Genomic DNA, 14643 nt, shown 5'->3' with positions numbered 1-14643 from the left:
GCGCTGAACAAAACCTCTGTGGGTAGACCTGTGTGATTTGGAAGAAAGAGTTGACCTCACAAACATGGCCTCCTTTGCCTCGCCTCCTTGACACGTAATGGCGACAAAACATTTCCGGCCCCTGCTCCTCGGCCCCGTTCATTTATTAACTATCAACTTCCGGTTGATCCTTCTTTTCGGCAACGGCTACAAACTCGCCAACATGCCAGTAAGTGCGCACACAGGCAATATAACCCTTGCTTCAGCTTGGGAATTTTGTTTGAGCGGGACATGACCACATCCATCGATGTATTAGAACTTTGCAAATATTCCGATTTATTTATATTCGGGATTATTCAACCAATGGTTAGCTCGTACAATCTTAAACTGCGTGCCAAGCGCGTGCTATGGTCTGCTGAATTGACGCAATATGGCGGCGTACATGCAATAGAAAGCATGGACTGACCTGTAACTAGCTAGCTAACTAGTTTTATTGTTTCTAAGCATTTGACAGCGCTTGTACACGATGCAGTTTGACTAGATATGCTCATTCCTTGACCTATGTTTGATAGTGGACGTACGCAGGCTTTAACTAAACAAGATAACGTTAAAAAGCGTAGGCTAGCCAGTACTGAAGTTACTAGCCAGGCGTTTACCCAACGAACATTTGTCAAATGTTTTTGATTATACTAACTTATATACACGTCTCCCGTATGGACATTGTTTTAACTTGTTAGCTGTATGGACATTGTTTTAACTTGTTAGCTAGCTAGATTATCAAATTGACTTTCCCATCTGCATTTTCTAAGATGGCCACCCTCTGGTTTCTCTTTCAGCTCGCAAAGGACCTGTTACACCCAACCTCAGAGGAGGAGAAGAGGAGTCACAAGAAGAAGCGTCTTGTACAGAGCCCTAACTCGTATTTTATGGACGTCAAATGTCCAGGTTAGTGTGTCCCTGTAGCTTAGCTAGAAGTGACTCCACGGCTCAGCTCACACCAAGCGCAGTCATTGTAAATAAGAATGTGTTCTTAACTGACTTTACTTTATTTAAAAAATGACTAACTAAACTGACAATGGTTTAGTATCTAGGGCTGTGGGACCATATTCAACTGACAGGTCAGGTCATTGGTTTGCCTGTCTTCAGTAAAACTGGTCAGTCCACCAAAGGGAGAGTTTGCATGGCCAATGGAAACTCGATGTGATCCTGTGTGGCTCGGTTGGTAGAGCATGGTGCTTTCAACGCCAGGGTTGTGGGTTTGATTCCCACAGGGGAACAGTACGTGCTCTTCTGTAAGTTGTCAGCTAAATGACTTAAATGTAAATCCAGTCTGGTGGTCATTTATTACTGAGACTGACTTGTTTCTAGAGGGATGTGTAGCGACTTGCCTTTGTGTTGCCCATTCATTGTCTCCAGAGTGAATGAGGTGTCAACCAAGGCATACAGTAACCTTGTGGTTGTCGTTTTTTGGAAAGGAGTCTCCACTGATTCCTTTCAATAACCACAACTGCAAGAACACAACAGTAATTATAACATAAATTGTGTGTGTGATTTGTTGGGACTGAAAACACGAGTAGGTCTCGTTCAGGACATTGAGGTGAATGTTAATTTGTGTCTGAACTGTTCTCTCTACAGGATGCTATAAGATCACGACAGTGTTCAGTCATGCCCAGACGGTCGTCCTGTGTGTCGGATGCTCCACAGTCCTGTGTCAACCTACAGGGGGTAAAGCACGCCTCACAGAAGGTACTATATTACACACACCCCCAGCCTTCCACACAGTGTCCAGGATGGAAAAATACTGTTGGACATAATTGATGCCTTTATGTGTTGCCCATTCATTGTCTCCAGAGTGAATGAGGTGTCAACCAAGGCATACAGTAACCTTGTTGGTTGTCTTTTGTTTGGAAGGAGTCTCCACTGATTCCTTTCAATAAGTAACTGCAAGAACACAGTAGTGTACAGAAATAATACTGTCTGTTCTGTTTCTAGTTGTAAGTCTGACCTGCCACTCTTTAGGATCGTGCCATGAGATGTCAAATTAAACTCATTTTTGTTTTTCAGTTGAAAATGTCGTTTTTTCATACTTTACTGACCATGACCCAAATAATTTCATGTATTGCTTTTCAATAGCCCCAATTGAAGTGTGACCCTTTACCTGCTCAGCTGGCTTGGTTTGTGTTCACCACAGCTCAGTTTGGCAGTGTTTGTAGGGCTAGAAATCGCCAGGGACCTCAATATTATATCAATACTTAGGAATGAGTGGAATGTCCATCTATCATTTACAGTGCTACATAACACTGTGGACAATGTTTCATTTTGTTATAAGTTTGGTAGCAACGTGGAAATCTGTTGCAGCTCAAGTCAACTTCCTAATCCACAATGCTCTATAGGCTAGCTAGGAAGGTAACTGGCTCGCAAACATACCTAAACACAACACAAGTCAATATCAGCATAAGAAGTTGCTAGTTAGCTGTGAGATCACCTAAACAAACTGCACTATCAATTTAGAGTCTACAATCTCACCATTTTCAACCTGTAGATCGATGTGCCTCATCGTGGAGTCTTGACATTCACCGCAGCACCCTGGACTGATGAAGCAGACACAGGAGGAATGTGTTAGACCCCCTGTTAAATGACACATTCGTTGTGAGAAAATCACAAAAATATGATAAATGGCTCATTGGAGAGAAGACAACCTCTCGTATTATGACATCGGCCCGTATTCAAATCTGACATGTATGACGGACGGTTTTGCAATCTAAAAGTCATATTCCTATTAACTTCCAGGGTAGTGAGAGGCTATCAGTGCTACATCATACCGGCCTGAATTTCTGGCTGCTTGAACGGCAATGGCTCAGATACACATGAAATTACCCAGGGGGAATTGATAGGACATCACCCAGAGATGCACAGAAACACAACATTAACAATGGGTGGATCTTTATTCAAAGTGCTGAAAAAAATGTGTATTGCGATTTGGTGTTTAAACATATTTCTCACTATATGATGTTGCCAGGTGGAACCTATTCCCTGTATTGTTTGCTTAGTGACAGCGGTGCCATATACCGTTTCCTGGATCACCAGTCAGTTGGTCAATATTGTCCTAGTATTAATGATTGACAATATTGGCATGCAATGAGTTTCTAGTGAATGTCTGTCCATATCATAACATGCTGACTGGACCATGTTGGTTTTGTATGTCCACACCAGACGCAATCCAAGACACGCAGGTTGAAATATCAAAACGAGCTCTGAGCCAGCTATATAAATGCAAAATGTTGGTCCCATGTTTCATGAGCTGAAATAAAATATCCCTGTTAGTGAGCATTTCTCCTTTGCCAAGATAATCCACCTGACAGGTGTGGTATCAAGAAACTAATTCAACAGCATGATTATTACACAGGTTCCCCTTGTGCTGGGGACAAAAGGCCACTCAAATGTGCAGTTTTGTCAGACAACACAATGCCACAGATGTCTGGTATTGAGGGAGTGTGCAATTGACATACTGACTGCAGGAATATCCATCAGAGCGGTTGCGAGAGAATTGAATGTTTTTCTCTACCATAACCTGCCTCCAACGTCATTTTAAGAGAATTTGGCAGTACATCCAATCACCCTCACAACAGCAGACCACGTGTATGGCGTCGTGTGGGTGAGCAGTTTGCTGATGTCAACAGAGTGCCCCGGGGTTATGGTATGGGCAGGAATAAGCTATGAAAGCAACTGCATTTTATCACTGGCAATTCGAATGCACAGAAATAGCATGACGAGATCCTGAGACCCATTTTTTAAAGTTATCTTAGACCAACAGATGCATATCTGTATTCCCAGTCATGTGAAATCCATTGATAAGGGCCTAATGAATTTATTTAAATGGACTGATTTCCTCATGAACTGTAATTCAGTAAAATCTTTGAAATTGTTGCATTTTATATTTTTGTTCAGGTCAAAACAAAACATTTAGCGAGCTAATTTGTCCTGGGAGATAAGCATCAGGTTATTTGACCTGACAAGCACAAGGTCCTTTCTGGATCTTTGTAGAATACTGACCAATTTTGAGTTGCACACAATCGTGTGTTCTCTACTCTGTCAATCCACAGATAAAAGGGGAAACCTAGTTAGTTTCTAGTCATCTCTCCTTCTGTGGACTTTGTCGGTTGGCAACCAACTTTAAAGTGCATTACCGCCACCGACTGGTGTGTGGACCTTTAGTTCATATTTCAATAACCAACGTGGGTATATGCTCCTATAAACCAATGGGGAGACAGGAGAGGCGGGAGTTGCAGCGCATCAAGAATCAAAAATAGAACCATTTTAGCGCCTGGCTACGCAGATGCGCGTGCAGTTTAGATGAAATAATTGAATAACCGTTAGGCTGTCAGTCTTGCCTTAACAATAAACAGTAGTTTGACCTCACTCTCCCTACCATATAAAAATGAAATCTGTCTGGGACCATAACTAACTCTTTATTTTTCACCCAGGTTGCTCATTTAGGAGGAAACAACACTAGACTCAGCATTGGAGCTTGTTGGACCGAGAGACCCAAGGGAGGAGAGACGGGATTGACCCCACAGTGACCCTGCTCAGGAAGTGACAACGCGAGAGGAAAAGTAGAGATGAAACTGAAGAGGAAAGATGGTGTTGAGCTCTGCTTTGTGTATGTAGAGAGAGAACGTCCCCTGGCATGATGACATCACTGTAACACCACTCCACCGGTCTCTCACTTCTTAATAAAGTTTCGTTTTTTTCGTTTAAAGAATCCAGTTTACTTGTCAGTCTTTGATCCAGGTGTCAAATATGTTTGACTCTATTATTAGAAAACATGGAGTCATGTGGGGAATGTATGCTGGTTGGTCCTAGATCTATGCCTGAACAACTACCTAGAGACCCTGTTCAAGTAGACCCACTGTTCTTAAATCAGGGGTGTCTCATTCCATAGAGGACCTAGGGTCTGCTGTTTTTTCCCTTTCAATTAAGACCTAAATAACCAGGTGAGAACAGTAACTTACTAATCAGTGACCTTAATTCAACCAAGTACAAGGGGGAGATAACCCATAGACACTGGTCCCTCTAGAATGAGTTTGGCACCTGTGCCTAAAATGGACCAATGCAACACACTGACAGCGTTTGTCAGGAAATTGTGTAGTTGGAAGGTTTCAACATGGATCATTCACAGGGCTGTTAGTGTCACCGTGTGCTCCAGAGCCAGTTGCGTCGGCAAATGATCCTTTCTGTGTCTGGAGACGAGGGTCTGATCCAGGGAGAGAAACGCACCGTCCTGCTGCATTCCACTGGAGAACACACACCAGCTTAGACACAACCCTGAGAACAATTACCTCCGATATAGAGCTTTAAAATAATTTATGCTACCTGATGCACCAATATAGTAGGAGAAGGTAACTGGTACTGACGTGTGTTGGGGTACAGGCCGACCACCGGGACAGGAACCGTCTGCATGCAGGAGTTATACACTGACAAATACAGAACTGTCACCACCAACTGAGGTTAGTTATCTATGAACAAGGTAGTGATGGTGTGGTTAGTTATCTATGAATAAGGTAGTGGTGGTGTGGTTAGTTATCTATGAATAAGGTAGTGGTGGTGTGGTTAGTTATCTATGAACAAGGTAGTGGTGGTGTGGTTAGTTATCTATGAATAAGGTAGTGGTGGTGTGGTTAGTTATCTATGAATAAGGTAGTGGTGGTGTGGTTAGTTACCTATAAACGTGGTGGTGTGGTTAGTTATCTATGAACAAGGTAGTGGTGGTGTGGTTAGTTATCTATGAACAAGGTAGTGGTGGTGTGGTTAGTTACCTATGAACAAGGTAGTGGTGGTGTGGTTAGTTACCTATAAACGTGGTGGTGTGGTTAGTTACCTATGAACAAGGTAGTGGTGGTATGGTTAGTTACCTATGAACAATGTAGTGGTGGTGTGGTTAGTTACCTATGAATAAGGTAGTGGTGGTGTGGTTAGTTACCTATGAATAAGGTAGTGGTGGTGTGGTTAGTTATCTATGAACAAGGTAGTGGTGGTATGGTTAGTTACCTATGAACAAGGTGGTGGTATGGTTAGTTACCTATGAACAAGGTGGTGGTATGGTTAGTTACCTATGAATAAGGTGGTGGTGGTGTGGTTAGTTACCTATAAACGTGGTGGTGTGGTTAGTTACCTATAAACGTGGTGGTGTGGTTAGTTACCTATGAATAAGGTAGTGGTGGTTTGGTTAGTTACCTATGAATAAGGTAGTGGTGGTATGGTTAGTTACCTATGAATAAGGTGGTGGTGGTGTGGTTAGTTACCTATAAACGTGGTGGTGTGGTTAGTTACCTATGAATAAGTTAGTGGTGGTGTGGTTAGTTACCTATGAATAAGGTGGTGGTGGTGTGGTTAGTTACCTATAAACGTGGTGGTGTGGTTAGTTACCTATGAACAAGGTAGTGGTGGTGTGGTTAGTTACCTATGAATAAGGTGGTGGTGGTATGGTTAGTTACCTATGAACAAGGTGGTATGGTTAGTTATCTATGAATAAGGTAGTGGTGGTGTGGTTAGTTACCTATGAATAAGGTGGTGGTGGTGTGGTTAGTTACCTATGAATAAGGTGGTGGTGGTATGGTTAGTTACCTATAAACGTGGTGGTGTGGTTAGTTACCTATGAACAAGGTAGTGGTGGTGTGGTTAGTTACCTATGAATAAGGTGGTGGTGGTGTGGTTAGTTACCTATAAACGTGGTGGTGTGGTTAGTTACCTATAAACGTGGTGGTGTGGTTAGTTACCTATGAATAAGGTAGTGGTGGTATGGTTAGTTACCTATGAACAATGTAGTGGTGGTATGGTTAGTTATCTATGAATAAGGTGGTGGTGGTGTGGTTAGTTACCTATGAATAAGGTAGTGGTGGTATGGTTAGTTATCTGTGAATAAGGTGGTGGTGGTGTGGTTAGTTACCTATGAACAATGTAGTGGTGGTATGGTTAGTTATCTATGAATAAGGTGGTGGTGGTGTGGTTAGTTACCTATGAATAAGGTAGTGGTGGTGTGGTTAGTTACCTATAAACGTGGTGGTGTGGTTAGTTATCTATGAACAAGGTAGTGGTGGTATGGTTAGTTACCTATGAATAAGGTAGTGGTGGTGTGGTTAGTTATCTATGAATAAGGTAGTGGTGGTGTGGTTAGTTATCTATGAATAAGGTAGTGGTGGTGTGGTTAGTTACCTATGAATAAGGTAGTGGTGGTGTGTTTAGTTATCTATGAATAAGGTAGTGGTGGTATGGTTAGTTACCTATAAACGTGGTGGTGTGGTTAGTTACCTATGAATAAGGTAGTGGTGGTGTGGTTAGTTATCTATGAATAAGGTAGTGGTGGTGTGGTTAGTTACCTATGAATAAGGTAGTGGTGGTGTGGTTAGTTACCTATGAATAAGGTGGTGTGGTTAGTTATCTATGAATAAGGTAGTGATGGTGTGGTTAGTTATCTATGAATAAGGTAGTGGTGGTGTGGTTAGTTACCTATGAACAAGGTAGTGGTGGTGTGGTTAGTTACCTATGAATAAGGTGGTGGTGGTGTGGTTAGTTACCTATAAACGTGGTGGTGTGGTTAGTTACCTATGAATAAGGTGGTGGTGGTGTGGTTAGTTACCTATAAACGTGGTGGTGTGGTTAGTTACCTATGAATAAGGTAGTGGTGGTGTGGTTAGTTACCTATGAATAAGGTAGTGGTGGTGTGGTTAGTTACCTATAAACGTGGTGGTGTGGTTAGTTACCTATGAATAAGGTAGTGGTGGTGTGGTTAGTTACCTATGAATAAGGTAGTGGTGGTGTGGTTAGTTACCTATGAACAATGTAGTGGTGGTGTGGTTAGTTACCTATGAATAAGGTAGTGGTGGTGTGGTTAGTTACCTATGAATAAGGTGGTGGTGGTGTGGTTAGTTACCTATGAATAAGGTGGTGGTGGTGTGGTTAGTTATCTATGAACAAGGTAGTGGTGATGTGGTTAGTTACCTATGAATAAGGTGGTGGTGGTGTGGTTAGTTACCTATAAACGTGGTGGTGTGGTTAGTTACCTATGAATAAGGTGGTGGTGGTGTGGTTAGTTACCTATGAATAAGGTGGTGGTGGTGTGGTTAGTTATCTATGAACAAGGTAGTGGTGGTGTGGTTAGTTACCTATAAACGTGGTGGTGTGGTTAGTTACCTATGAATAAGGTAGTGGTGGTGTGGTTAGTTACCTATGAATAAGGTGGTGGTGGTGTGGTTAGTTACCTATGAATAAGGTGGTGGTGGTGTGGTTAGTTATCTATGAACAAGGTAGTGGTGGTGTGGTTAGTTACCTATAAACGTGGTGGTGTGGTTAGTTACCTATGAATAAGGTAGTGGTGGTGTGGTTAGTTACCTATGAATAAGGTGGTGGTGGTGTGGTTAGTTACCTATGAATAAGGTATTGGTGAAGAGTGGTTAGTTATCTATGAATAAGGTAGTGGTGAAGAGTGGTTAGTTACCTATGAATAAGGTAGTGGTGGTGTGGTTAGTTACCTATAAACGTGGTGGTGTGGTTAGAGTCAGAGTTAACAGAAACCTAGAGTCAGAGCAAACAGAAATGTGTCAGCGTGAACAGAAACCCACCAGGAGCTCCTCCTGAACCATCATTTTAGAAGCTGCCCAGTGTCAGTGCCAGACTTCGTGGCTGCAGGGTGAATCTGGGGTAGACCTGCATATGAAAACAATGTACAGTACATCAGGACTGTATAGACTGTATACTATAGTTTTATGGTGTGTTGTGACAGTACATCAGCACTGTATAGACTTTATAATTAAGCAATAAGGCCCGAGGGGGCGTGGTAAATGGCCAATTTACCACGGCTAAGGGCTGTTCTTAGGCACGACGTATCGCAGAGTGCCTGGTCACAGCCCTTAGCTGTGGTATATTGGCCATATACCACAAACCCCCAAGGTGCCTTATTGCTATTATAAACTGGTCACCAACGTAATTAGAGCAGCAATAATACATGTTTTGTCATACCCGTGGTATACACAGCTGGCAGCCAATCAGCATTCAGGGCTCCAAACACCCAGTTTCTTATATAGTTTTATGTTGTGCTGTGTGCATTGCTCTCTGGGTTATGAATGGTTGTCTACCTGTAGCTGTTTGTGAGAGGAGGTCCGGACACTCCCACTGCTGTCCACTGCAGACAGGTGAAGACTGACCACTCCCACTCTCTGACCTGACACACGGTAACCTACGGAGACGCTGTCCAACGGCCCTGCAGGCCTACTCACACACACGTTTATGTACCAGGTTGACTAAATATTTCACACATCTCTATCCAGTGAAATGTTTCTTAGGAATGTGGACATAACAGGCAGAATGTACACACACACACGGGTACTCACTCCACAGTGAGGATGGGTGAGGAGGGGGTTAGTTTGAGGTGCATCAGAGGAAGGTAACGATGTAGGAACGGTTGCCTGTTCTAGAGTCTAGAACACACACACGAACCAGAGCACTGTGGTCCACCTCCACCTGACACACACACACACACACACATACACATACACATACACACACACACACACACACACACACACACACACGTACCAAATGTTGTGTCTTATAATCCAACAGAATGAGAGGACACTCACAATGTCAACAGAGTCTATCTGGAAGTCGGAGATGGAGGTCACGGCGGGGTCAGCAGAGGTCAAACACAGGTCATAGGCCAGGGTGGAGGAGAGGCCGGGCCGCAGGGGAGACACCTAAGAGACATCACAAGCCTGATTTAGCAGCACTCTGTGGACCGTAGTCAGAACTCCTTGGCTATGGGCAGTGTATGTGTTTTAATGGTGTGTGTGTGTGTGTGTGTGTGTGTGTGTGTGTGTGTGTGTGTGTGTGTGTGTGTGTGTGTGTGTGTGTGTGTGTGTGTTAAAAATGGTGAGTTTGTGTGTGTTGTCACCTGTACAACATTGCTGTTCTCCAGGTAAGTGATGTTGGCCAGCTCTCTGTCCTGAAAACGAACCAAGAAGTGTCCTGAACCCTAAACTCCTAGAGAGAGAGAGAGATATGAGAGAGACAGAGAGATGAGAGAGAGATATGATAGAGATACAGATATGATAGAAAGAGAGATGTGAGAGAGATATGAGAGAGAGATATGAGAGAGAGAGAGAGAGATATGAGAGAGAGAGATATGAGAGAGAGAGATATGAGAGAGAGATATGAGAGAGAGAGATATATGAGAGAGATATGAGAGAGAGCGATATGAGAGCGATATGATAGAGAGAGAGAGATATGAGAGAGAGAGAGATATGAGAGAGTGCGATATGAGAGAAAGCGATATGAGAGAGAGATACGAGAGAGAGATATGAGAGAGATGAGAGAGAGCGAGATTTGAGAGAGAGATATGATAGAGATATAAGAGAGAGAGCTATATGAGAGAGAGCGATATGAGAGAGAGCGATATGAGAGAGATATGAGAGAGAGCGATATGAGAGAGAGCGAGATTTGAGAGAGAGATATGATAGAGATATAAGAGAGAGAGCGATATGAGAGAGAGCGATATGAGAGAGAGATATGAGAGAGAGATATATATGAGAGAGAGAGAGATATGAGAGAGATATATGAGAGAGAGAAAGAGAGATGAGAGAGAGAGAGAGAGATATGAGAGAGAGAGATATGAGAGAGAGCGATATGAGAGAGAGATATGAGAGAGAGAGATATGAGAGAGAGCGATACGAGAGAGAAAGAGATATGAGGGGGAGAGAGACATGAGAGAGCGATATGAGAGAGAGATATATGAGAGAGAGAGAGATATGAGAGAGAGCGATATGAGAGAGAGCGATATGAGAGAGAGAGATATGAGAGAGAGAGAGATATGAGAGAGAGAGAGAAAAAAAAGTGGAGACAAAGTGGAGACAAATTTGACCCCAATATCTACCGGGGTACAGCAAACTTGTTGTTTGTGTACATGGATTTTATAATGTCGTATGTTTTACCCCCAACACCACTTTCCATCCATTTGTATAGCAGACCCTCATGCCAAATTGAGTTGAAGGCTTTTTTGAAATCAACAAAGCATGAGAAGACTTTGCCTTTGTTTTGGTTTGTTTGGTTGTCAATTAGGGTGTGCAGGGTGAATACATGGTATGTTGTACGGTAATTTGGTAAAAAGCCAATTTGACATTTTCATAGGACAACAATCTGGCCTTTATGGAAGAGTGGCAAGAAGAAAGCCATTTCTTAAAGATATCCATAAAAAGTGTTGTTTAAAGTTTGCCACAAGCCACCTGGGAGACACACCAAACATGTGGAAGAAGGTGCTCTGGTCAGATGAAACCAAAATTGAACTTTTTGGCAACAATGCAAAACGTTATGTTTGGCGTAAAAGCAACACAGCTCATCACCCTGAACACTCCATCCCCACTGTCAAACATGGTGGTGGCAGCATCATGGTTTGGGCCTGCTTTTCTTCAGCAGGGACAGGGAAGATGGTTAAAATTGATGGGAAGATGGATGGAGCCAAATACAGGACCATTCTGGAAGAAAACCTGATGGAGTCTGCAAAAGACCTGAGACTGGGACGGAGATTTGTATTCCAACAAGACAATGATCCAAAACATAAAGCAAAATCTACAATGGAATGGTTCAAAAATAAACATATCCAGGTGTTAGAATGGCCAAGTCAAAGTCCAGACCTGAATCCAATCGAGAATCTGTGGAAAGAACTGAAAACTGCTGTTCACAAATGCTCTCCATCCAACCTCACTGAGCTCGAGCTGTTTTGCAAGGAGGAATGGGAAAAAATGTCAGTCTCTCGATGTGCAAAACTGATAGAGACATACCCCAAGCGACTTACAGCTGTAATCGCAGCAAAAGGTGGCGCTACAAAGTATTAACTTAAGGGGGCTGAATAATTTTGCACGCCCAATTTTTCAGTTTTTGATTTGTTCAAAAAGTTTGAAATATCCAATAAATGTCGTTCCACTTCATGATTGTGTCCCACTTGTTGTTGATTCTTCACAAAAAAATACAGTTTTATATCTTTATGTTTGAAGCCTGAAATGTGGCAAAAGGTCGCAAAGTTCAAGGGGGCCGAATAGTTTCGCAAGGCACTGTATAAGAGAGAGCGAGAGCGGTAGAGAGAGAGTTAAAGAGAGAGAGAGAGATAGAGAGACAGAGAGAGAGAGATAAGAGAGAGAGAGAGAGAGAGAGACAGAAAGAGGGAGACAGAGAGAGAGAGAGAGAGAGAGAAAAGAGAGAAAAGAGAGAAAAGAGAGAGATAGTGGAAAGTCATGCATCAAATCTGCTAGGAGGTTATTCACAGTGGCATTTGCAATGTGTCAGAGTAGTTATAAAGGGAGGGAGATAAGAGGAGACACAGGATGACGTTACGGGGACGAGGTTTCCTATAATATGACTGGCCCAAACAAATTCAATTTACGTCCTAAAAGTAAACATAGACACAATGCAAACATGAACAGAGTGATGGGTAAAGTGTTGTTAGATAAGGAGAGAGGCAGACGGAGAGTGAGAGAGATGCAGGTGGAGAGTGGGAGGCAGGGAGGCAGACGGAGAGTGAGAGAGATGCAGGTGGAGAGTGAGAGCGATACAGGTGGAGAGTGGGAGGGAGGCAGGTGGAGAGTGAGAGAGATGCAGGTGGAGAGTGGGAGGGAGGCAGACGGAGAGTGAGACGCAGGTGGAGAGTGAGACGCAGGTGGAGAGTGAGAGAGATGCAGGTGGAGAGTGGGAGGAAGGCAGGTGGAGAGTGGGAGGGAGGCAGGTGGAGAGTGAGAGAGATGCAGACGGAGAGTGGGAGAGGGGCAGACGGAGAGTGGGAGAGGGGCAGACGGAGCGTGGGAGAGGGGCAGACGGAGCGTGGGAGAGGGGCAGACGGAGAGTGGGAGAGAGGCAGACGGAGAGTGGGAGAGGGGCAGACGGAGCGTGGGAGAGGGGCAGACGGAGCGTGGGAGAGGGGCAGATGGAGAGTGGGAGAGGGGCAGATGGCGTGTGGGAGAGGGGCAGACGGAGCGTGGGAGAGGGGCAGACGGAGCGTGGGAGAGGGGCAGACGGAGCGTGGGAGAGGGGCAGACGGAGCGTGGGAGAGAGGCAGACGGAGAGTGGGAGAGAGGCAGACGGAGCGTGGGAGAGAGGCAGACGGAGAGTGAGACGCAGGTGGAGAGTGAGACGCAGGTGGAGAGTGAGAGAGATGCAGGTGGAGAGTGGGAGGAAGGCAGGTGGAGAGTGGGAGAGATGCAGACGGAGAGTGGGAGAGGGGCAGACGGAGAGTGGGAGAGGGGCAGACGGAGAGTGGGAGAGGGGCAGACGGAGCGTGGGAGAGGGGCAGACGGAGCGTGGGAGAGGGGCAGACGGAGAGTGGGAGAGAGGCAGACGGAGAGTGGGAGAGAGGCAGACGGAGAGTGGGAGAGGGGCAGACGGAGCGTGGGAGAGGGGCAGACGGAGCGTGGGAGAGGGGCAGACGGAGCGTGGGAGAGGGGCAGATGGAGAGTGGGAGAGGGGCAGACGGCGCGTGGGAGAGGGGCAGACGGAGCGTGGGAGAGGGGCAGACGGAGCGTGGGAGAGGGGCAGACGGAGCGTGGGAGAGGGGCAGACGGAGCGTGGGAGAGAGGCAGACGGAGAGTGGGAGAGAGGCAGACGGAGCGTGGGAGAGGGGCAGACGGAGCGTGGGAGAGAGGCAGACGGAGAGTGGGAGAGAGGCAGACGGAGAGTGGGAGAGGGGCAGACGGAGCGTGGGAGAGAGGCAGACGGAGAGTGGGAGAGAGGCAGACGGAGCGTGGGAGAGGGGCAGACGGCGCGTGGGAGAGGGGCAGACGGAGCGTGGGAGAGGGAGACACACCATATGCTAGAAGAGCGTTTTGGTCTGAGCTACTTGGTGAAACATCTGTTTGGGTCATTAAGATAAACAAAGAGAGGACTGAGTGCTGTGTGCGTGCATGTGTGTTTGTGTGTGTGTGTGTGCGTATGTGCTGGCTGATTAGTCATTCCCATCCCAACAGGAAGTAGAGACATTGCAGTAGAAGTGTGTTTATTAGTTTGCTCAGTGGAGAGAGGGCACAATATGGCTACTAGCCTGAGTGGTGGCCAGTCTCTTTTAGGTTTCAACAAAAATCCTCTTAAACCACAAGGATAAACAGAAAGGATATCGTACTCTAGTTCTATTTCAAATAAAACCAGTCACACATTCTCATCTGCAATTTTCACAGGCAATTTGTGTGAAGGAGGCCCTGTTTGCAGTCAACAGGTTTTCTTTGTGTGTGTGTGTGTGTGTGTGTGTGTGTGTGTGTGTGTGTGTGTGTGTGTGTGTGTGTGTGTGTGTGTGTGTGTGTGTGTGTGTGTGTGTGTGTGTCTGTGTGTGTGTGTGTGTGTGTGTGTGTGTATGCTCCTCTGTCCTTTTCCTTGGTAAAAAATCCCCCTTTCACACAAACGTTTTTGTGGAGACAGACACAGGAGTTGCTATGGAGACCACCATCACTTTTCTCAGGCACATTGCAAGTAATTGGAGTAAGAATGAGGGAGGAAGGGAGAGAGGGAGCGAGGCATGTGTCTGTGTGTGATAGAGGGAAACAGAGATAAACTAGGAGAGAGAGAGAGAGAGAGAGAGACAGAGAGAGACAGAGAGAGAAAGAGAGAGAAAGAGAGAGAGACAGAGAGAGAGAGAGA

The 14643-nt window shown here is 45.1% G+C and overlaps 1 protein-coding gene and 2 non-coding genes across 3 annotated transcripts; all 3 read left to right on the top strand.

Moving 5' to 3' along the window:
* The first annotated feature begins 68 nt into the window (after positions 1-68).
* Positions 69-4741, top strand: LOC110520880 (40S ribosomal protein S27). Its single transcript, XM_021598326.2, has 4 exons — positions 69-208; positions 816-924; positions 1615-1725; positions 4464-4741. Exons 1-4 carry the CDS (start codon positions 98-100, stop codon positions 4490-4492), a joined length of 360 nt encoding a protein of 119 aa, XP_021454001.1. The 5' UTR covers positions 69-97; the 3' UTR covers positions 4493-4741.
* On the top strand, positions 1365-1500 carry LOC118944170. Its single transcript, XR_005039482.1, has one exon. It is a non-coding gene; the product is annotated as a small nucleolar RNA SNORA13 (small nucleolar RNA).
* On the top strand, positions 1798-1934 carry LOC118944171. Its single transcript, XR_005039483.1, has one exon. It is a non-coding gene; the product is annotated as a small nucleolar RNA SNORA13 (small nucleolar RNA).
* Positions 4742-14643: the final 9902 nt, after the last annotated feature.

Source organism: Oncorhynchus mykiss, chromosome 2 (assembly GCF_013265735.2).
Source record: "Oncorhynchus mykiss isolate Arlee chromosome 2, USDA_OmykA_1.1, whole genome shotgun sequence".
NCBI classification, from domain to species: Eukaryota; Metazoa; Chordata; class Actinopteri; order Salmoniformes; family Salmonidae; genus Oncorhynchus; species Oncorhynchus mykiss.
The sequence above is the reverse complement of the archived record's forward strand: the minus strand, read 5'-3'. Positions and strand labels throughout refer to the sequence as shown.